The sequence below is a fragment of the Piliocolobus tephrosceles genome, chromosome 11 (genome assembly GCF_002776525.5).
Source record: "Piliocolobus tephrosceles isolate RC106 chromosome 11, ASM277652v3, whole genome shotgun sequence".
In the NCBI taxonomy this organism is placed as follows: Eukaryota; Metazoa; Chordata; class Mammalia; order Primates; family Cercopithecidae; genus Piliocolobus; species Piliocolobus tephrosceles.
Genome location: NC_045444.1, coordinates 1335961 through 1360278, shown reverse-complemented (window position 1 = coordinate 1360278; position 24318 = coordinate 1335961). Strand labels below are relative to the sequence as shown.

At 45.8% G+C, this 24318-nt stretch overlaps 2 protein-coding genes across 7 annotated transcripts in view; one reads left to right on the top strand and one right to left on the bottom strand.

Annotated features, from left to right (window-relative positions):
• C11H2orf76 (chromosome 11 C2orf76 homolog) overlaps positions 1-11887 on the top strand; it is a 91203-nt gene extending 79316 nt beyond the window's left edge. The window contains exons 7-8 of the transcript XR_002725013.2: positions 6836-6905; positions 11753-11887. The gene's annotated coding sequence lies outside the window, so the exon portion shown is untranslated. The remainder of the gene's footprint in view (positions 1-6835; positions 6906-11752) is intronic.
• STEAP3 (STEAP3 metalloreductase) overlaps positions 9879-24318 on the bottom strand; it is a 45671-nt gene continuing 31231 nt past the window's right edge. For 2 of the 6 annotated variants that reach the window (XM_023185170.2, XM_031936406.1), the window contains 2 exons: positions 21470-21634; positions 10706-13298 (listed from right to left, as the gene is read on the bottom strand). In XM_023185170.2, coding sequence (XP_023040938.2) covers positions 13017-13298; positions 21470-21634 — 447 coding nt within the window. In that variant the 3' untranslated portion in view covers positions 10706-13016. Of the gene's footprint in view, positions 10012-10705; positions 13299-18906; positions 19948-21469; positions 21635-24318 lie in introns of those variants that run through there. The other 4 variants (XM_023185166.2, XM_023185167.2, XM_023185168.2 and 1 more) reach the window with 3 other exon arrangements.

The following is a 24318-nucleotide window of genomic DNA, read 5'->3' as shown; positions in this document are numbered from 1 at the left end:
CTGGTTAGTTTGGAGTGTTTATTAGGCCCAGTCTTCCCTAGCCTCTTCTGACTTTACCTTTGGAACTCACATGCTTTTACTGAAAGATACAAATACCTCCCTGGATCAGGTGCTGTCCTCCAGCTGCCTGCGGGCTTTACAATAGTTGTTTCTTGATTATTTTAAAGTTCTTGTTGCAGGTGATCAGTGACTATCTGGGCCGGTAGCATGGGCCGGGAGAAGAATTTGCCAAGATGGTTAGTTGTAGGTTAAAAAAAGGCAGATTTATTAGAGAAAATAGGCAAATATGTTGCAAGGATGCAACAGGCAGGTTAGCAAGAGAGGAACTGACTGCAAGGAAAGGAAGGCTTCCTGGGGATTTTATAGGATGGTGCTTGTGCTGTGTGTTGAAGAGGGCTTTGTGCAGTACTGATGACGCCAAGGTTGCAGTGAACTAAATTGCGTTATTTTATTAGTTGAGGGTTGGTACAGGAAGGCACAGTTGAGCACAGGAAGGTCGTGAGTTATTTGTGCAGGAGGGTAATGTGTTTTGGACCTTATAAAAACCCTTACAGCTTATCTGTTTTCTGTGTTTTGCTTCCTCTGCTCCTGCCAGCCTGACTTCTTTCCCCTCATTAGGACCCCATAGTTCTGAGGCCTACCAGGTGCTCTGTTGCTTCCTTCTGTGTCCTCCAACAAAGCTGCTGATACCATGCAGATCTTGTAGCTGTGTCTCCAGCCATTTGTGTTTTAGGGTTTGTAGGGATTTGGTGTCATCTTGTTTGTTACAGGGATTGTCCATGGGTTTTTAGTTTTGCAATCCCGGCTGCTTTGTGTATCTTTATGGGGGATTTGGAGATATAATAATTATGTCATCAAGGCTGCCACCTTCTCAGAATCTTCATGTTGTTTTCATATACATTGAATTTTTTCTTTTTTTTTTTTTTTTCTGAGGTGGAATTGTGCTCTGTCACCCAGGCTGGAGTGCAATGGCACGATCTTGGCTCACTGCAACCTCTGCCTCCTGGGTTCAAGTGATTCTCCTGCCTCAGCCTCCCAAGTAGCTGGGATCACCAGTGTGCACCACCATGCTTGGCTAATTTTTGTATTTTTGGTAGACACGGGGGTTTCACCATGTTGGTCAGGCTGGTCTTGAACTCCTGACTTCAGGTGATCTAGCCTTGGCCTCCCAAAGTGCTGGGATTATAGGCGTGAGCCACTGTACACAGTCCATATTGAATATTTTTTATACATCCACTGTTGCCACCTATAAGAATTTTTCTAAATATACTTTGGGGAGAAATTACAGGCTGTTAGGGTACGTGAAGGTTCAACATTATAATGCTAAATTGTTTTCTCAAGTTTCTGTATCAATTTATGTTGCTACCTTCCTTCTGGTTTCTTTAGGTTTGGTTTTCTCTTGCTTTTCTAGTTTCTTGAGATGAAAGTTTAAGTAATTGATTGGAGATTTTTCTTCTTTTTAAGGTATTTACAGCTATAAATTTCCCTCCAAGTACCTACCGCTTTAGCTGTACCCCAGAAACTTTGGTATGCTATTTTTTTTCCTTCATCTCAAAACGTTTTTCTAATTTCTCTTATTTGTTCTTTGACTTCTTGGTTAAGAAGAGTGTTTTTTAATTTCCACATATTTGTGAATTTCTCAAATTAATTTTTGTTATTGTTTTCTAATTTTACTCTATGGAGAACATACTTTTTATAATTCTAATCTTCAAAAATTTATTGGGACTTATTTTGTGGCCTAATAGATGATCTATCCTGGAGAATGTTCCATATGTACTTAAGAATGTGTATTCTTCCTCAAGGATCTAGAACTAGAAATACCATTTGACCCAGCAATCCCATTACTGGGTATATATCCAAAGGATTGTAAATTATTCTACTATAAAGACACATGCACACATATGTTTATTGCAGCACTGTTCACAATAGCAAAGACTTGGAACCAACCCAAATGTCCATCAATGACAGACTGGATTAAGAAAGTGTGGCACACATACACCATGGAATACTATGCAGCCATAAAAAGGGATGAGTTCATGTCCTTTGTAGGAACATAGATGAAGCTGGAAACCATCATTCTCAGCAAACTATCACAAGGACAGAAAACCAAACACCGCATGTTCTCACTCATAGGTGGGCATTGAACAATGAGATCACTTGGCCACAAGGTGGGGAATGTCACACACTGGGGCCTGTTGGGGGTGGGGGGCTTGGGGAGGGATAGCATTAGGAGAAATACCTAATGCAAATGACGAGTTGATGGGTACAGCAAACCAACATGGCACGTGTATACCTATGTATCAAACCTGCACGTTGTGCACATGTACCCTAGAACTTAAAAGTATTTAAAAAAAAAAAGTATATTCTTTGCTAGGTATGGTGGCTCATGCCTGTAATCTAGCACTTTGGGAGGCCAAGGCAGGAGGATCACTTGAAGTCAGGAGTTCAAGACCAACCTGGGCAAAATAGCAAGATCCTGTCTCTACAAAATTAGCAACTTAGCAAGACCCTGGGCAACATAACAAGACCCTGTCTCTACAAAAATTAATAATTAGCTGAGTGTGGTGGTGCACACCTGTGGTCCCAGCTACTCGGGAGACTGAGGTGGGAGGATAACTTAAGCCCAGGAGGTGGAAGCTGCAGTGAGCCATGATTGTGCCACTGGATGCCAGCCTGGGCAACAGGGCGAGACTCTATCTCAAAAAATAAAAGAATGCATATTCTGCCGTTGTTGAGTAGAGTGTTCTATAGATGTGTGTTAAGTATAGTTGTGTACAGTGTTGTTCAAATCTTCTATTTCTTTGGTAATCTTTTGTCTAGTTGTTCTACCCATTACTGAAAATGAAGTATTGAAGTCTCCAACTATCATTGTTGAATAGTTTATTTTCCCTACAATTCTGACAGCTTTAACTTCATATATTTTGAGGCTGTATTGTTAGTTGCATATATGTTTATAATTTATATAGTCTTAATGGATTGACACTTTTACTGTTATAAAATGTTCTTTATTATGTAGTCATCCAGTACTCTTTTGGTTACTGTTTGCCTATCTTTTTTCCGTCCTTTTACTTTCTTTTTCTTTTTGAAATGGCGTTTTGCTCTTGTTGCCTAGGCTGGAGTGCAACGGTGTGATCTTGGCTCACTGCAACCTCCACCTACCTGGTTCAAGCGATTCTTCTGCCTCAGCCTCCCGAGTAGCTGGGACTACAGGTGTGTGCCACCACGCCTGGCTAATTTTTTGTATTTTTAGCAGAGATGGGGTTTCACCCTGTTAGCCAGGATGGTCTCCATCTCCTGACGTCGTGATCCTCCCACCTCAGCCTCCCAAAGCGCTGGGATTACAGGCATGAGCCACTGCGCCTGGCTCATCCTCTTATTTTCAAATCTTTGGGTTTTTTGTTTTTGTTTAGTTTTGTCTAGAGGTGAGGTTTTACTATGTTGCCTATTAGTAAAAGTTCAAGGCTGGACTTGAACTCATGGGCTCAAGTAATCCTCCTACCTCAGCCTCCTGAGTAACTGGGACTACAAGCACATGCCACTGTGCCTGGATGGGTCATTTAAAAGAATTTTTTGTTCTGCCAATCTCTGCCTTTTCTTGGAGAGTTAAATCCTTTCACATTTAATGTAATTACTGCTAAGTTAGACTGTATTACATCATTATACACTGTATGCCTATCACCACAGATACATAGCTACTTCTTTTTTTCTTTCTTTCTTTCTTTTTTTTTTTTGAGTGACAGGATCTCACTCTGTCATCCAGGCTGAGTGCAGTGGTACAGTCATGGCTCACTGCAGCCTCCACCTTCTGGGCTCAAGTGATCCTCCCACCTCAACCTCCTGGGTAGCTGAGACTACAGGCATGTGCTACTGCATGTGGCGAATTTTTTTTTCTATTTTTTGTAAAGATGGGGTCTTGCTATGTTGCCCAGGCTGGTCTCGAATTCCTGGCTCAAGTGATCCTCCTGCCTTGGCCTCCCAAAGTGCTGGGGATTACAGGTGTCAGCCACTGCACCTGGCCTGTATGCTCACTTTTTGTTTTCTTGAATCAGTTTTGGTAAGTTATATTTTTCATTCCAAGTTTCAAATTTATTTGCATAATCTCACATATAATATTCTCTTAGTATCTTTTACATTTCTGTTTCATCTGTAGTTTTCTCTCCTTTTTATGTCTAAAATTATTTGAGCATCTTATTGTTTTTCAGGATCAGTTTTATCAGAGATTCATTTGTTTGATTAGTTTTATCCAAAAACCAACCTTTGACTTTGTCAATCCTCTCCATTATATTTTTGTTTCCTAGTTCACTAATTTCTGCTCTTACATTCAGTATATCTTTTTGTGTGTATCGATCTTTTACTTTCTGTGGGTTGGATTCTTTTTGTACTAATTTTCATCAAGGTTATTGATTTCCTTCTAAGCAATATTTTTGCTGCATCTCTAAATATTTGATATGAAGATATTTAGTAATCATTCACATTTAAAAGTTTTGAAGAATTTTCAGTATAATTTTCTCTTTGATTAATGACTTACTTAGAAATGTATATTTAAAGTTCTAAAACGTATAGACATTTAAAATATAGCATTTTAGGCCAGGCATGATGGCTCATGCCTGTAATCCCAGCATTTTGGAAGGCCAAGGCAGGAGGATTACTGGAGGCCAGGACCTTGAGACTAGCCTGGGCAACATAGCAAGATTTCATCTCTAAAAAATAAGTATTAAAAATTAGCTGAGCACAATGGTGGTGCCTGTAGTCCCAGCTACTCAGGAGGCTGGGGCGGGAGGATTGCTTAAGCCCAGGAGTTTGAGGCTGCAATGAGCAGTGATCATCGTGTGACTGTACTCCAGCCTGAGTGACAAAGTGACCCAGTGACAAAATATAAAAAATATTTTATTAAAATATAAATATATATGATATATATGTGTGTATACATATATACACACATACATATAGCATTTTGTTCTTGATTTCTAACTTTCTTGTATTCACCTGAGAGAATGCCGATATTATTTGAAATTTATTGAAATTTGCTTTATGGTATAATATGTCTTCAATTTGTTTTCTCAAGAAAAATATAATTTTTCTATTTCTTATTGTATCCAACTTGTGTTGTTATAAACATACATGCATGTGCACACATGCATATAATTTTCTGTTTGTTATAATCTAGTATAATAAGGGATTTGTTCACATTTCTTTCTTTTTTATTTTTTTGCTTTACCTATTTTGAGGCTATATTATTAAAGAACATTATTCTAAAATATGTAAATCTTTATTATTATGTAGTAATTCTCTCTATTCCTAATAATGTCTTTTCTCATAAAGTATGCTTTATGTGATAATAATCTAGCCACTCCAACTTTAAATTAGTTTGTTTTTGCCTGACATACTTTTTTCCATATCTTTACCTTGAGTCTTTAGGTATGTCACTTACAAATATAACTAAAATCCATTCTGACCATCTCTGTCTTTCAACTGAAGTGTTTAATACATTTGTATTTATTGTGATTATGGCAGGAGGACAAGTCCTTGAATGACCTTGGCTGATTCAGCTCTCCCTGCCCCTTCTTACAATTCTTGGGCAGAATGTACAAGAATGTAACATCCTGAGAGAAGGTAGAACCTTCTAGAACAGCCTGGGCTTTGTCTTTTTTCTTCTCAGAACAAGATGCTCTGCCGTGCTTAAGCTCAGTGATTTAAGTACCTGTAGGGTATAAAACCCAGAGTGGACTGCTTTCAGGGTCCCTCAGCAGTAGTGTAAAGTTGGGCATATGCAGGTGAGATTCTGTCTGCCCTGGGCAGCTTGCTTGAGTTCTAGGGGACCAGCTCACCATGGATTCTACGCTTCTGTCTATCTTTGCTACTGATCTATGAGTAATAAGTTGGCTTTGCCTGACTCGTGCAGGTGTTTTGTCATACCAGACTGAGACTCTGGCAGCTGTGTTTGTGCAAAACCTTTAGAAGCTGGGTTTGTGTAAAGACTCCTGCCAGACCTGGGCACCCACCAGATATAGGAATCTTTATAAAAATTGGCAAGGTGTTTAGAGTCCTCCCCTGGTAACCAGCGTACGGTGTATCCCTCATAAGGATTGATACCAGTGCATGGTATTGTGTTTCACAATTATGAATATATGTGGATTTTTTCTCATATCTACTTTTTGTTTTCTGTGTCTTGCTTTATGCTCTTTTTCTTGTTTCTTGTTTTTCAAAAATCCAATTAAAATTTTTTCCCTTCTTAAGGATTTTGGCGTTATACTTTTAGCTTTTTAGTGGTTACCCTTGACATGTTTCCGATGTACTTGACAAGATCTAAATTAGCCCATAACTTTCCCAGCCCCAACCTCTAAACAAATATGAGCCTCAGAACATTTTAACTCAATCCCTTATTTACATATCATCGTTTTTAGCCAGTTAGCATGTCCATTTTGTTGTTGTTGTTCAGATGGAGTTTTGCTCGTTTCCCAGGCTGGAGTGAAATGGCACAATCTCGGCTCACCGCAACCTCTGCCTCCCAGGCTGAAGCAATTCTCCTGCCTCAGCCTCCTGAATAGCTGGGATTACAGGCGTGTGCCACCACGCCCAGCTAATTTTGTATTTTTAGTAGAGATCGGGTTTCTCCATGTTGGTCAGGCTGGCCTCAAACTCCTGACCTCAGGTGATCCGCCTCCCTTGGCCTCCCAAAGTGTTGGGATTACAGGCATGAGCCTTTGTGCCTGGCCTAGTATGTCCTTTTAAAAAAACCACATAAATAGATATTATTATTTTATAGAGAAAAGGTTTGCTTAGATTTACCTTGAGGGTCACCACTTATTTGCTCACTGTTTTTTCTCATTTTCAGATTCCCCTCTGGGATAATTTTCTTTCTATCTGAAGTATATTTTTAGAAGTTCATCAGAAAAGATCTGTTGGTAAGCTCTCAATTTCTGTAATCTGAAACTTTCTTATGTTGCACTCAATCTTGAAAATCAGTTTTGCTTGATTTAAAATTCTAAGTTGGCAATCATTTCCCCCTGGACTTTCAATATATTAGACTACTATTTTCTAATCTCCATTGATATTGTTAAGAAGTCTATTATAATTCCACAATTGTAGGTCATCTATAATTTTTCTCTGATTGCTTTTAAGAGCTGCTTAGTGTGGCTGACTGTAGCTTTACTTTTACATTTGCTTTCCTGCCTGGTGGTATACATTGCACTTTTAGCGTTTTTGGATTCCAGTATTTCACTAGTTTTAGAAAATCCTTGGTCTTTATCTCTTTAAAATTTGCCTCTTCATCATTCTTTCCTTTTGGAACTCCAATTATTTGTATGTTAGAGTTGTTCATTTTAACCTTTATCTCTGTTAATGACTCTTTTATATTTTCTATCCATTTGTCTCTCTTCTGCATCCTGGGTAATTGTTTTAGCTTTTAAAATTCAATAATTTTCTCCAATCTGCTGTTAAACTCATCAAATTGTTTGTTTCTGATCATTTTTTATTTCTGAAAATTCCATTTTTCACCATGCCTGTGCCTTTATAGTATATTATTGCTTATTTATATTTTGCAACTCTATTTCTTAATTCTTTAGATATTTAATATATCATTATCCTATATTTGACAATTCTGTTCTTCTAAGTCCTTCAGGTTTTGTTTCCACTGATTCTCACCTATGGTTTATTAATGTAAATATTAAGCTTCTTATGTGGTTGATCTGAACTGAGGTTGCTTTTCTTCAGAAAGGACTTGCATTTGCTTCTGCCAGGAGCCAAGGAGAGCTATTTTTTGTTTGTTTGTTTGTTTTTGATTTTTGTGTGTGTTCCCATTTATTTTCTGTCCTGGTGATCTCCCCTACTTCCTGCAAATTCAGTATTGCCTTAAAAAGTATGTCTTTTGTTTAGGAACTAATTGTATTTTAAGCAGAAAGACCCTTCAGGAAGTTAAAAGTCTGAATGAATTCTCTAGTTGCGGAACTTTTAAATGTTGGCTAAAATTAGATTTTTAAGAATAGACTCTTCATATATGAGAATTATAGAAATAAGCTAGGTTTCTGGTCCAATAAATGAAATCAACACTCAGTAAGCAAGAGCGTTGATTATTCACTTTACGGGAGGATTGGCAGTAGAGGTTTGTGGTTGCCTAGTGCATCAAAGTTCCATTTGTGACTGTTCATTTCTGAACAGAGAAAGCAAAAATGAAGCCAAGGCATTTTTGAGTAACTATTAGAGATGACACTCAACTAAGACAAACTACCTAGAATTATTAAAGAAACTGGTGAGGGAAAACAGAATTTAACTAAACAAAAATCTACTTTGCACACTTCCCAGGAAACACAATTTGGTATATTTCACTCTGGATAAAAAATGGTTATAAACAAATTTTGTTTTTGTTTTTTAAACCCTATCAGTTTTTCTGGTCCGCTCCCTTTACATTTTCTCCAACAGTTATTTTCAACGGTTTTGTCCATCTTCAACCTTCAGAGCTAAACCTTCTTCCTCCCCTGTTGTTCTCAGCAGAAGGGATTGACTGTTTTTTTAAAAAGAACAGACAACGTCAGAAGGGAACTGTCACAGGCTGTGTCATCACAACTAGCCCCTCCCCTTAATACTCAGCCACTTCTTTTCCCCTTTTCTCCTAGTGGCAAAGGACAAGCTCCTCCTCCTCCAAAGCCACCTGTACTCTGCACTTCATCTCTTCCCAATGTCCTCCAGGACTTTGTGATTCTCTATCATTCTCTCTCTCATCTTCCATCATTCCTTTTCACCTTGTTTATTCCCCAGAAGCATTTAAAACATGTTCAGGTCAGAACCATGGAAAACAATAACCAGTCCTCCTTCAACCCCCTATACCCCTCCCGTTACCAATCCTTTCTCTTTCCCCTGCTTTACAGCCAAATCTCAGAAGAGCTGTCCAGAATTACTGTCTCCATTTCCTTCTTATTCATACTCAATTGGGATTTTACCCTCAACGTCCCACTGAAATTCTCACCATTAGGTTTCCATGTTTCCAAATCTGGTTGACATTTATTGGTTTTGACCCTATGTGATTTCTTTATAGCATTCAACACAATTTCAAACACTCACAGTGGACACAATACACTCACACACACAAACACACACACACACATACCTTTAGTCTTTATCTTAAAATATCAGCTACAAGAAAGTCAATAATGTTTAGTTGAGTATCACTGCATTTAAAAAGCAATTTATTTATTGTAAGACTAGTAATATAATAACTATTCATTATTACTGTTACATACGTATGTTTTAGTATAAATTACTTCTACTTGGTGTTTCAATTTAGACCTTACATTGACTTTAAAAATTATATGCCTAGGTAGGTTATATTATTTCTGAATTTAATTTCAGAAATTAGTAAAGAGATTTTCAAAGTATTTCTTAGAGGAAGTCAGTGATCGTTGATGGGACTGAGAATTTCTGCTGTAGTGGAGCCAACTGTCTCTTGGTTGAGACCAGGGAAGTGGCCCAGCACAAGAAAGCTTCTGCACTCCAAGAGCCAGCTTCATTGCTTTTGGGAAAGATTCAGTGAGTCAGACAGCTGAATGATAACTTTCTCTCCTGAACTGGTATGAGTGATTTTGGTGGTTCCTTAGTTCTTACATGGGCTACCTTAGTAGTGTGTATTTTTCAACTATTTGATTACTTCTTTGTAAAGTTAACTCTCCCAGCTTTATGCACGGGAGGACACAGAGGAGAAAAGTAAACCTCCAAGCACAAGATGCTTTTCACCTTGAAAATTGTTTGTCCTGAATGTATTTCCTGGCCGTGGTTCTTTCTTTGGAAAATCCTTATCATGAACTCAAAATGGCAGGGCCATCTTTCGGTTATTGTTCCCAATCAATGGTTTTTAGCCACTAGACCACTTTCTGCACTGGGTTTCTTGTCTCCTCACCCTGTACCATAAGGCAGTCTGGTTGCTTCAGCAGGAAGGCTCGGCTGCATGATAGGTGGGTGGTCTCTGAAGAGAGCTCCTCTTGTTTTCCCGATGGACCCAGGGCCAATGTGCCGCAGCCCCTGCGAAGCACAAAGTACGAGGCTGTGGCTCCTGGATGGAGTGTTTCTCCCTTTGCCTTTAAGAGAACACGGGGTCATAGCAGTGTGCAGACATGTACCTTGCCAGGGCTGCCAGGGGAATGCAGGCTCCTGGGGAGGGTTGAGGGGACAGAGATGTGTGTGCACTGATTACTGTGCCATAGACTACAGCACAGCAGAGGCAAAGAATGCCATCTAAGCCCTTGTTGCTCGGAGTGTCCGAGGATCATCACCATCCAGGTCACCCAGGAGCTTATTAGAAATGCACAGTCTCAGACCTCACCCCAGACCGTGAATCAGAACCTGCATTTGAACCACATTCCTAGGTGACTCCCAGGCACATGATAATTCTAGAAGCTCTGCTGCTTTTACCTGCACTCAAGGCCTCAGACTTCTGACCACTCCAGGAAGCCTTCCTTTCACATCCCAACGCCCCACCCGACACTCTTGTCACCTGGATCTTGCCCGTTTCCTCCCCGGCATGTCCCTTAGTCCCTTAGGTCTGCGCATCTGCCCTTCCTCATTGGCCAGCTCTAGCACAGAGCACTGTGTTCACCTTGGCAGTCCCAAGTCCTTGCATACTGCCTGCCTGAGAGCAGGCTCCAAGCTGAAGGCTCTGGAGTCAGTGGATGAATGGATATGTGATCTACATGGCAGAAATAAAAGCCTGAAGCTCGCAGAAGGTTAGGTGTTTATTTGCACTGCTTTTTAGACCGTCTACCAGGTTAAAAAAAAAATTACACAGACTCTTTTGAAGGCATGGATTTTAGATATGAACCTCAGACTGTGGCATTTGGGATTTCCAGATCATGTTGTGGAGGCACTTTTGTACCCAGAGGCACATGGAATTTACCAGGCTGTAGGGAGTGATGTGCTCTCAGGGGCTGCTGCTGCCAGTAGCCTGGTGAGGTAGGGAGGACAGCAGTGGACGCACGGTCAGGGCCCAGTACACAGCTCGCCTGCCTTTCATGTGCTGATTGTCCAGCAGGTGGCACCTGTTCCCTCCTGCCACCCACCTTAGGATCGCTTCCCTCTTGATGAGCACCTTCAGCCAGAGGTGGGTGGGAAGGGGAGGACGTGCACCGGGCTCTGCTCTGTGCCAGCATCTTTGGTATAAGGAGCCATCCCCTGGCCCAGGGCAGGCAGCCCGTACCCACCAGCGTTGGGGATCATTGTGGGTCTCCATTACCCATGCTCTCTCTGCCTCTCATTAGTGAATCGATGGGCCCTCGTTATGCCAAGGCAATGCTAAAATCTCTGCTTTACCTGCCCCCTTCTCAGCGAGGCTCTCTGTGGGCCACAGCTGATGCTCCATCAGTGCCAGTTTATGAGACAAGTTTCTGCCGCTCAGCCTCGGCACGGCAGATGGAAAACACCAGCAGGAAGAGCTTGCCCGGCGTGGCCTTCCCTGCATCGGTCATGTACCTAATGAGCTATCCTTGCGGTGGGCTTTTCTCCTGCTTTTCGCTGAAGAACCCTCATGTGCTCCATAGACGTGAGCTCATGAAGCCTCCCTGGGGGGCAGGGGCAGCCTCATCTGTGACACTGTCTGGGCAGCCTTCACCGGCCCTACTGGCTTCCTTCTATCAGAAGATGCCTTCGGGCCCAGGAGACTCATCAAGACCTCACCCCCTTTGTCTTCAAAGATGCTTTTTTTGGTGGCAGATCACCCTGGTTCTGCAGGGGGTTGGGGGCTCAGCCAAGAACACCTGTTTCTCCACAGGGGAAGTAAGCTAGAGTCAGGAGGAAGCAGCGAGGATGGCGTGTGACTGGACGACAGACGTCCTGTGGCCCCGGCGGTGCTCTCTCCTCTTGTGCTTTGGGGCAGCAGCATTTCAGGTTTGTAGCTTTGGTGGAAAAGTTGCTCCCCACTGTTTTGAAGTGTAATGCTCCACAAGGAGGAAGTTGGAGCCAGTGTGGTTTTCGGGGTCCTCTGCCAGAGGACATCTGGAATCCCCAGTATGTTTCCCCAGGACCGACTTAATGAAGACAATCCTTCAGCCCAGGCAGGGTCCCTGAAAGGGCTCAACTCTGGCGCCCGGGGAGCTCTACTCCCTAGTGTGTTCTCTCGCTCTGCCCCTTGGGCTGATTTCTAAAGGGTCTACTCTAGGCCTTCCTGGGAGATGTTCAAACTACAGATGGAAAGGGTGAGAAGGCACAGTGGTTTAAAGGATGCTCATCACCAGCTTAAAGGCGGGAAGGAAATTACGCTTTGTTCTCAAGCCAGGTTCATAATGGCTCTGGCAAGGAGGTGACTTCACTCTCACAGGAGGATGCATTTGCAGGCTCCATGGTGACTTTGGACTTTTAGGGACAATGTCTCCCGCACTCAGCAAGGATGAGGTGCAGCAGCTTCAGCCCAGTCCCCCACCACCCCACAAAGGACCAGGCACAGACTCCAGGCCGACTGCCTGATTTTGCTCCTCCCCAGTCCTCCTGCTGCTGCCCCAGGTGGAGGGAAGAGATCCGGCCCCTGCTCACAGGCATCGGGGGTGACCCTGGGCAGAGCTGTTGCTTTCCCTCCTCCTCAGAGCTCCAGCTCTGCAAGAGCCTTGGGGGAGTAGCAAAAGGGGAGTTGTGGGGGTGCGACGGGCAGGGATAAATCGAACCCACCACAGCACAAGCCTCTTCTGTACAAAAAGTGTGTATATCTCTGCAAATGTCACAATAGCATGATCTGCTCTTCTCTTAACATACGGCACTTGCTTTTAAATCTACGAGTGGAAATCTCAGAGACCCAACTTTTTAGCTAGCTATGTATAATTGCAAATCCTGTTATATATGTGGAATATATGTAAATACATAGCACACATATGTGTGTATATCATTCTGAATAGCATCGCATACATTTGAGTCCCAGGAATTTGGACCTCAAACCTCCTATTTGCACACAGTTATACCGCTCTGCGCCACCGAGGAAAGAAAACCTAGCAGGCCCAGGGCACCGTCCCTCGTGTGCCTGGTGTCCAGAGCCCAGGGCAGGCACCTCATACGTGGCTCGTCTTCTCGGCCAGGGCGTGGTCCGTGGGCATCGTGAACTTGATGGCGCCGTCCCTCTCCCAGCCCCTCCGGATCCTGGTGAGTCTGCGGCTGATGCAGGGCAGGAGAAACAGGGCTTTGGCCAGGATGATGACGCACGGCACCAGCAGCGTGAGCGTGAAGGTGGGAGGCAGGTAGAACTTGTAGCGGCTCTCCTCGAAGGCACGGGTCCAGCCATAGGTGAGCGTGTGCAGTGTGCTCAGCACCAGGGCCACAAAGCCCAGCGAGGACTGTGGAGCGAAAAAAAGGCTGGAGTTAGGGCCAGGGGATGACAGATGCAGCAATCCTGCCAACGACTCATTTGTTGGCCTGGCGGAGGGCAAGGAGGGTGGCCTTAGCACTTGTGGCTCTGGGTTGGAACCGGAGTTCTAACACTCTTAGTGGGATGTTATGGTAACTCTCAACAATCTGTGCCTCAGCTTCCACAACAGGAAAATGGGAAGAATGCTTCTATGCTGAAGGTGTCGAAGGACTGACAAAGTCATGTGGATTCCTTACAATAACCATATAACCATGTTTTTTCCTTAACTTGGTTATTTGTATCTCTGGAGGCTGCTGGATGATTTCAGATGGAATTAAGTTCAAAGAAGTTTAAAAAACATTTAAAGCCTGCTGCGGTGGCTCTCGCCTGTAATCCCAACACTTTGGGAGGCGTAGGTGGGCGGACTGCTTGAGCCCAGGGGTTCGAGACCAGCCTGGGCAACATAGTGAGACCCTGTTTCTTCAAAAAATACAAAAAAGTTAGCCCGGCTGTGGCAGCATGTGCCTGTTGTCCTAGCTACTGGGGAGGCTGAGATGGGAGAATCACTTGAGCCCAAGAGGTCAAGGCTGCAGCGAGCGAAGATTGTGCCACTACACTACTGCGCTACTGTACTCCAGCCTGGGTGACAGGGCAAGACCCTGTCTCTAAATATATATATACATATACATGTATATGTGTGTGTGTGTGTGTATACAAATTTTACCAGTTATATGTGTATTTTAATGTATATTAGAGTAACAAGTGTCTGCCTGCATACCAAAATCATAATTTCACAGATAACATTTGGCCTAAGTTAAGATCAGATAAAAAGTGGATTGATTTTAAATTAGCTTGAAGATAAATAATTTACAGATGGCATGTGGATTTGGCACCAGTAGCGAAGGCCCACTCATGGGGCCTGTGGTCTGGGTGACCTGGCACCATATAGAAAGCCCCAGAACACCACACAGATGCCCTCTGTGCATGCCAGACCTTTACCTCCCGCCCCATGCTGGGTTATAAATATCCCGGGTGGAAACCCCGCTGGGCCTACTCTTCCCTCTGGAGGAGATTAGTGGCCGTGGGGAGAAGAGACCATTCAACTCCAAATGGAAATGGTCCCAGCCATTTTACAATGGAGCTTCCCACCCCTTGAACCATGTGTGGGCTTTTGTGGTCACTTCCAGCCAAGAGTGACTGACCCACCACACAAAGCATGACTTTCTGTAGGAGCTGCAATGTGCCAATGGCTGGGAAGTGCTGCTCTGTGACTCCAGCCTCTTGGCATGTACGAGTTCTCATGGAGCACGAAGGAAGAGATCCAGGTTCTACTATTGGTGCTGGTTCAACTGATATGAACCCTGGGCAGTCCACTTAATCAACTTCAGTGGGAGATAAGTAATTTCCAAAGCTAAAGTCAGAGGGGGAAGCGCTGGGTAGGCGCAGTCGCCTCCATCTAGTCCCCTAGACAGGGCAGGCAGTGACACAGCAGAGGGCACCAAGAGCGAGGAAGAGTGGCACAGGGGGCTCTGACTGAATTCTGCGAGCACTGGGGAGCCACTGAGAGCTTTGGGGCAGGACAGACCATGTCTATTACACAGGGATGGAAATAGCAATGACCCATCAAGCAATGAACACATACGCATTTTCTCCAAGGAGACATTGCGAGGGTGTAATTTAAATGTGGCGGCACACCGAGACCTCTGGGAGGTCTCTATGGATTCCCTTCTAGCCCGGCTTGTCGGCGTCAATCCAGAGCCTGGGCTGACAGATGCTTCTTATTTGCACTCCCCTCAGATGTGTTTCTTAGTGGGTCTGATTCCACACTGGGCTCCGTTCTTGCTCCTCCCTGGTGTGTGTGTGTGTGTCCCTTCGTTTGCGCCTGCTCCAGAACAGACACCAGGACGGTGAACATCAGTGAGTGAAAGAACATGGTGTGAGAGAATGGCTTGTAATGCTTTTGCTAAAGATAATAATAAACATTTTCCAATGGCTGCACACTACAATTTCACAGACAGGTTCTCACGTTCAACATCCTTGGGCCCAAGTAAAATAACCAAATAAAACCTTCTCTATCCCTCCTTACCCTCTCTGGTTCTTCTTGGCTTTGTGTCCACTTCCAGAATCTTCTTGGCCCGGTCTTTAACAACTTCTGGCTCACCACGAAGCGTGAGGAAGCCACCATGGGCTTTGTGCTGTCACTCACAGTGAATTCCTATCATTTTAATGTAGTCACCTCCCAAAGAGAAGCCTCCTTGACTGTCAGTTGCACACGTAAGCAAATCCTTGCCACTTCCAGAAGTGTCTATCAATAATTCCAAATCCCCTGCAACTTCTCAGCCACCCCAACTTTTCTAAATTCTAATCTCTTGGTGTGGAAGACTGTGGTTAAAAAGGTCCCCAGCACTGACCATCAAGAAAAAGTCTTGGCTGGGTGTGGCGGTTCACACCTGTAATCCCAACACTTTGGGAGGCCGAGGCAGGCGGATCACCTGAGGCTGGGAGTTCAAGACCAGCCTGACCAACATGGAGAAACCCCATCTCTACTAAAAATATAAAATTAGCCAGGTGTTGTGACACATGCCCGTAATCCCAGCTACTCACTTGAACCCGGGAGGCAGAGGTTGTGGTGAGCCAAAATCATGCCATTGCACTCCAGCCTGGGCAACAAGAGTGAAATTCCATCTCAAAAAAAAGAGTAAGTCTTGAAGTCAGTCACCCTGATGTTCCCCAGCCAGGTTCCCAGCCCTAATTCACTGTGGGCCCTCCCACCCCTCCTCATTGTGGACTTACTGGTGTTGCTAAGATGGCTGGGTGATGCCCTTTATCCCCGGGAGTTTGTCAGTCTGTGGCTATCAGACTGTGCTTTTCAAACCTTGCTACACATTAAAATCACCCGGGGAGCTTGCTTGGGTAAAATATTAGTGCCCAAACCCCACTCCCAGAAATTCAGATTAAATTGGTTTGGGGCGGGACGTGGGCATCTGTTGTTTTTTAAGGTTCGCCAGATGAGGCTGATCGGCAGCCAGGACTAAACCACTCATTTAGGAGACTGTCGTCACCACACCCTTCTAGCTTCAGGGTGAAAAGTCCACACGGGCCCCTCTGCTCAGGTCACTTGACTGGGGAAGACCTGGACCTATCTGTTCCTTAGACAAAGCCCCACTGAAGGCCTTTTGGCGCCCACCTCTGTGTCGTGGCGCTTTTCTAGAAGGGGCAGCAATGGGAGCCCGTCCAGGCCTGGAAAGCCAGCCTTAGTGGCCCCAGTGAGGTCTTCGCATCTCCCTCGGGCAACTGTAGCTCCAGTAGCTCTGCCCTTGTAGCTCCAGTGTTTGGTCTGTGTGGGCCACTGTCCCCAGCCCCTGATCTGGAGAGTGATGCCTTTTGCTGGACACTCTGGGCTCTGCACAGGGACAGTGTGGAGACACTGCTCCGAGGCCCACCAGTGGCAGTCAGCTGCTCCTGTTCATATATCCTCATGCTTGTGCCATCCAAAATCCCATGGTGCAGACAGCAGGAAGCTCCAGCCTCAGGCTAGTGGTTCATAGCAAGGGCCGACAGCCAAAGGCCAGCCAGTAACAAAGGGCCTTTGACTTTCCTGTCCCAGTGGGAAGCCTGCAGTATTCCAGAGAGTTTCTTTCCCGAAAACTCTCCTTGGGAACAATTTAAGCATCCGGGAACCCAAAGAAGCCCAAAAGAAGGAGAGGGATTGTCATGAGGCAATTAATAAGATCCCCAAGCTAGGGCCATTTTTATTATACGTAAACTTGTTAGCAAAAAAGAAACAGCCAGGTCGTCGTAGCTCCTGCTGGTGCTCAATTACTATGGCGCGAAGGGGCTTTGGACAATCGCTCACGAAGCTGGGGTCAGGCTGGTCTTGTCATTATTTCAGGCAGGTGGCTGGAGTGGGCAAGGTCACAGGCAGTTCCTCTAACTCTGGGAGAGAACTTAGGTTCTGAAAGCTGAACCCTCATTTTTCTGTGCCGATGAGCTGAGCTGCTCTGACTGGGGTATTTTGCAGTCTAACATCTAATAATGTTTAACTGGCTGAATTGGAACAGTTAGCACAACCCAAACCAAACCAACACGATAACAAAAACTACCCAAAGGAACACAAAATAAAATGTAAAGCTTTGAAAACGGCTTTGGGAACAAAAGGATAAATGCGAGCGCAAGTCACCTCTTTGTGGAATCAACACATTGTTTCCATGGTTTTTAGTTAAATAAAGTGTCTGAGATGTTCAAACCAGAGCGACTTCACCTTGAATGGGGGCTGGGTAAAATGAGGCCGAGACCTACTGGGCTGCATTCTCAGGAGGTTAAACGTTGTTAGTCACAGGATGACATAGGAAGTCGGCTCAAGATACAGGTCATAAACACCTTGCTGATAAAACAGGTTGGGGTAAGGAAGCCAGCCAAAAGCACCAAAACCAACGTGACAATGAGAGTGACCTCTGGTCATCCTCATGGCTCATTATGCACTAGTTATAATGCATTAGCATGTTAAAAGACACTCCCGCAGGCCGGGCGCAGTGGCTCAAGCCTGTAATCCCAGCACTTTGGGAGGCTGAGACGGGTGGATCACGAGGTCAGGAGATCGAGACCATCCTGGCTAACATGGTGAAACCCCGTCTCTACTAAAAATACAAAAAACGAGCCGGGCGAGGTGGCGGGCGCCTGTAGTCCCAGCTACTCGGGAGGCTGAGGCAGGAGAATGGCGTAAACCCGGGAGGCGGAGCTTGCAGTGAGCTGAGATCCCGCCACTGCACTCCAGCCTGGGCGACAGAGCAAGACTCCGTCTCAAAAAAAAAAAAAAAAAAACAAAAAAAACAAAAAACGACACTCCTGCTAGCGCCATGACAGTTTACAAATGCCACAGCAATGTCAGGAAGTTACACTATATGGTCTAAAAAGGTAAGGAACTCTTAGTTCTGGGAATTGCCATCCCTTTCCCGGAAAACTCATGAATCATCCACCCCTCGTTCAGCATATAATCAAGAAGTAACAATACGTGTAAGCTGCTGGGCGGCCACGCCGCTGCTCTGACTATGGAGTAGACATGCTTTTATTCCTTCCTTTCTCAATAAACTTGCTTTCACTTTACTCGGTGGACAGGCCCTGAATTCTTTCTCGCGTGAGGTCCAAGCACCGTCTCTTGGGGTCTGGATCGGGACCCTTTTCCGGTAACAAAAGCATTACAGATCTAGGGGTCAGCCACGGCTCCTCAAGAATCACGGCTGTCCCCGCAGCGTGGTGTCTGCCGTGGACATGTGTGTAGGGGAGGGTGATGGGGCTCACGGAGCTTCTCGCTGGCCGTGCTAACTTCACAGGAGAAGGTTGCAGCTTCCCTTCAAAGCCAGCATGCCACGGTTGGCTGCATCCATCCTGCATTTAACGTGTCCAGCTCAAATCCTCTCAATGACCATATGGGGTGGACACAGGCACAAGCGAGCAGCAGCAGCTCTGAGAGCCTAGGAAACTTGTCTGATGATTCAGGGCAGGTAAGTGGGGGTCTTGGGACTGAAATTCAGGTCTTCTGGCTCCACTGTCCGTGTTCCCTGCACTGGAAGTTGCCACACGCCGTGGCATGCGCACCTATCAGTCACTCAGGGAGCTGCAAAAATAGACTGCCAGAGCCATCCCTCAGCATCTGAGTCCATGGATGGGAGGCAGGCCTGGGTTATCTATTTCTCCAGGAGTGCTCTGGCTTCAACCTATTCGACAGGGACTCGCAGTGAGAATCATGTTTTTCTCTACTGCCCGGTAGACAATGAGGTATGCTACATTTGCAAATATAACTAGCAAATCCACATAACTGAAAAAGTATCCTGACAACATGCAAAACACTCCACTGTTTTCTTTGTCATTCTATTTTACTTCATTTTTTAAATGCTGCTTGTGATCCACGGAATCAATTGCATGATCCACTAGTGAGTGTCCCCCAGTTTGCAAACACTGACCTGGACCACTTTTAGGCCCAGCGTTGGAGTTCCCTGGCCTCTATCTCACTGTCTCCTACTGAACTCAGAAACGGATGGCTGGTAGCTTAGTCAGGGATAATGGAAATGTGGCCAGATACCCTAAGAATAATAGCAACATGCTTTTTATTTTTCTTTCACACATAATCTCTTACTGTGGCTCGTAAAATCCCTGTAGGGCATTAACTCCATTTTTCAGGGGTGTAAACTGAGGCTCTTGGAGCAGACATGCTCTGCCCACACTTACAGAGCAGGGCTGGGGGGAGGGAAAGCTGGAACCCGGGCTTCCCAGGCGACGCTGACAGTGCCTCCTCCATACTGACATCTGGTTTTTGTGGATGGAAGGCAGGCATTGATTTCCACAAGTAAAATCCTGCCTTTCTACCCACCTAACACCACCCCGCTCTTGCAGTGACAAAAGGACTGTCCTATTTGTATTTCAACGCTTTAATATGTAAAGTAGAAGGCAGCTGCGAGGGTCTCAGTCAGCTCTTGCTAACAAAATCAAATCCACCGGCTTTCTCTGGCAGCCAGAGCCAGGGCATGTAATCTATGGCTGCTTAAGGGAGCAGCTTTCTGGTGGGGGGAGCAGCCTGCAGTCCGTTTTAATTGTGGATAAGCCATGCACGCCAGATACTTCCAGGTGGGAAGAGGAGAATCCTAGATTTGGGTGTGAGACACATGGGGATTAGTGGCAGATAAATAAAATTCTTCCCCTTCTCGTATGCTAGCATGTGTCAGGCCTGAGCCCTCCTCCAGGGACCTTCGGAGATGAGCAGAGTCAGGGAGATTCAGAAGCAGACACACTTTAAAAAATACATGGCTACAACTCTGTGTTGTTCCAATGGATGTGAAGCATCCCTGGTCAGGAGCGATTAATTTGGATTACATAAGAGCATTACGCTGTCACTGTCCCTGAGTCCTGTACCACGTCCTCCCTGCACAGATTTCTGTTGATAGTGGGGGTGGATAGGATGGCTGTTCTCTGCCCTGATACAATGGCAGGATACAGCATTAGTCAGCTCCCACCCAAGGGAGGGGAGGAGTTAATCCGCCAACACTGACCGCAGATTCTGTGTGGAGAACAGTGGGAGATGCCAAAGAAATGTAAACAATGTCCCCGCCTCCGTTTCCTTTATCATGGAAAGATGGCTCTGCCTGTCTTGTTCTCTATTGCATCACAGGCCTAGCAGGATGCCTGGCCTGCAGTAAGTGCTCAATAAATGTTTGTTGAATGAACAAATGCAGAAAGAAACTTGCCACTAGCAGCATTTCCCAGAGTGTGTTCTGTGGAGTCTGTTTGTTTGTTTGTTTTAGAGACGAGGTCTTGCTATCATGTCCAGACTGGACACTTGAACTTCTGACTCCTGGAAGGATCGCTCAAGCTCAAGTGATTCGCCCACCTCAGCCTCTGTTAGTAGCTGGGATCCCAGCCACATGCCACAGTGCCCAGCTTGTGGAGTGCTGATAGCTGTTATTTGGAAAAAAGGAGGGGGAGGGTGCTAATGCTCCAGTAAGTCTGGTTGACAAAGGTTTGTTTGTTGTAGATGTTATTAGAATCTTTGATGTGCCAAAGTGCATTGTGATCTCTTAGGGGGGAGTAAATCTTTTCTCAAATTCATCTGATGACAGACCTCCCTTTTCCGGATTGTTTCATAGGAATGGCATTTGGGAAAAAGCTGTGCCGCATCCCCTATAAACTGGGGTCCTAATGCTTGTCTCCCATCCACGCTGCACGAATCAAGGGGTTAAGGGGAACAACAGAGCCAGGCTGAGACGAGGGGTGGAGGGTGGTGGACCAGGCTCGCTCACTCCCTAGCCCACTGACTCCTACCTAGACCAGCAAAATGTCCAATGACTTCATGTCGTTCCATTTTGTTTGGAAAGCTCAAGAATTCTAGAAGCTGAGAACAGTGGACCCAGGGCTCAGTGTCCTGGAATGTAATTTTTTCACCTGCCTGTGTCTGGCTTCCTCATGTATTGGCAGGTTAAGTTTGTAGCGGGCAGCCCCTATCAGAAGGCTTGGATGGGCCCTCTGGGTCAGGCAGGCCTGGCGTCTCACTGAGTGGTCCTGCTGTGCAGATGATCAGAGCCCAGGCAGTTCTCGAAGGTGGAGCACTTACTCATGAGAGGTGGGCCAGGGCCACGCTGAAGCTTACCGGCAGACAAGAGACTACTTTACCTGAACGAAGCTGAACTCCCTCCAGTTGAGCGAGTTTGCAATGGATGGCAGTGAGGTCACGGCCAGCAGGGACAGCGTGCCGAGGGCCAGCACTCCCAGGGAGAGGTAGATCTCCATCCGCCAGACCTCCTCCTCCACCCAGAGGTGGCTCTTGTTGGCCAAGACCTGACAGGGATGGAAGGAAAAGAAGGAAAACCGTGAATGCTGTGGCAAAGGCTGGTGCCCTGGGAGGGCAATGATGAAGGACACGAGAAAGATGATACGGGGGGGTACTCACACCGCACCTGACACTACCCCGGTCTGTGATAAGCATTTCTCAGGCACTAACTCATCGAATCCTCAAAACCATCCCACGAAGTAGAGATCACTATTATCCCATTTTAGAGATGGAGGAAATGAGGCACAAAGATGAAATCACTTTCCCAAGGTCACATGCAGCTAACAGATGTAGAGCTGGGACCAGGACCCACGCACTCCGGTGCCAATGACTGGGGCTCCTGGGGCTTTCACACATCTGCCCCGGGGTAACCAATCAGAACAGTCACATCAGCAGAGTAAGGAGTCCACCAGAAATCCAGCCCTTAAGCATGGCTCCGTCTCACGGTTTTCTGGCCCCAGAATCCCAGGACAGGAGAGAGGAGCTCTCCTAGCTCAGAATCCCCTCAGCCAATGAGCTCACACCCTACTGGCTGCTTCCCTTCCCAGCCTGTCTCACCCTGAGCCCTCTGTCTTCCTGGACCCCCACACTGCCCCTGTCACTGGCTCACACTCAGGACATACAAAGACACAAGCAGACCGTGAGCCCCCAACACCCCCTGACTCAAAGCTCTCAGCCTCCCGTCTTCCTACCCAGTTCTCTGCTTCTGCCTGGGGCACACAGCCTTGGCTCAACTTTGCCAGGCAAGAGAGACTGATGACCATTCACCAAGCAGTTCAGTGAGCACTTATGAAGTACCTACTGTGTGCCAGGCCCTGGGCTACAGAAAATAGAGATACCTGCCTTCACCCTGCCCTCCGAGAGATCTGGGGCCCCCACCAAGCCCCAGGACACATAAACTGGGGAGCCCCTATGAACCTGGAGATTTCTGACCCTTCTCTCCCCACCTTGCCACTGAGCCCCCTCCTAACCCGGCCAACGCTCACTCGCACAGTGCCCTCACGAGGAAGAAGTTTTAGCAAGGTGCAACTAGACCAGGTAGCAGAGTTCCTGGAAGTCGAAGTGTTCTCTGCGAATCACTGTGAAATGCTGGTACTTTAATTCTATAATGTCAGCAGAACAAGGAACAGTATTTCCATTAGAAGATGTGACTACACGTTAATAAGCTGCCTCTCAAAACAGAATGACTCATACAGGTTTTCTGAGAAACAATTTCAGCAGAAAAAAATAAATAACATGAGCTCAGTTACCAGATAAAATATTAAAAGTGAATCCACTGGGCTGAGCAAAATGGTTGTACAGCTTATAAGAGCAAGTTTAAAGAAACAGAGAAAATGCCATCCATTGAGTGCTTTTCCTGCAATTTGTGAAAAATGATTGCCTCTGTTCTGTTTTAGGGCAGGCCTGGCTCACTTTGGTGACTTTAAGTCTGGGGACCCAGCCTCTTGTCCTGACCACCAGTGGCATGTGACTCTAGCAGGTCTATCTCTGGGCCTCAGTTTCTCCACCTGGGAGGTTTGGATGAGGTCAAGTCTGAAATTCTCTTGATTTTGCTTGTGTGCCTGCTGTGGTTGAAGTCACCATTAGCTGGAAAGGCATGCAGAGGGCAGAGAGGTCTCCTCCGTACCTCCGCCCAGAGAAGTCTTACTCACATCTTGCAGCATGAATTGAGTAAGTCATCTCCTCGCTGGAAGTTGTTTGTTCCTTAACTCTGCTTCATTAGTCATTCCTCTCTGCGTCTCGGGAAGATCGGGCAGTTAATGTCACAAGTCAGAGTTTCAATGATTACACACACATATACCACATTGGCTTGCAAAATGTCTTGTTTTTTTCCTCTAATATTTCTACTCTGCAGTGACGCTGGGAAGGGAGGGATGAGGTGGGCAAGGGAGCAGTGGATGGCGAAGAGCCACATGAGGACTGAGCCTACGCCAGCCTTAGGAGTCCATGAGATTCTCGGCCAGCCTATTAAACCACAGTGCTGTGCTCAGAGCTCCCCGGTGACCAGTGGCGCACATGGCTAACTGGAACGGAGGTGTAACAGCTCGCCTAGTAAGTCTCTATGTTTAGAGATGATCACGTTCGCCACCTTGAGAAGGCGAAGGAGAGTCGTCATCAACAAGAGACGGAAAGACAGCATTCAGGTGTGGGATTTCCCTCTAGGTTGCAGATCAGACGCTGAAGGACCAGTGAGGCTGCAGCATTAGCCCCTCTCCATGTCTTCACAGCGGGTGATGGATGGGAAGAGAGCGGTACTGACTCACTGCCTGCCAGACTCAGAGGAGGAGGGAGTGGCAGGGTGTGGAAGGGCAACCTGGGGGGCATAGAGACCACAGGCCTGGATTCTGACGCTGACTCTGCCACTGGTGGGCAGCCACGAGATGCTGGGCACTCCCTTTCCTGGCTCATAGCATCCTTGTATCTTGCTGTGTTACTGCAGGACTAAAAGCATTACGTTTGTGGAATGAGTAGCATGGGACAGGCACACAGTGGGCACTTAATGTAATAAATGGCTGTTGTTCTTAGTGGCAACACAGCAGTTAGGCTAGTTCTTGCTCCAAGCTCTATGTGCACTCCTCTTAAGAGTGTCTGGTATTCATCTCACACCAGTTAGAATGGCGATCATTAAAAAGTCAGGAAACAACAGGTGCTGGAGAGGATGTGGAGAAATAGGAACACTTTTACACTGTTG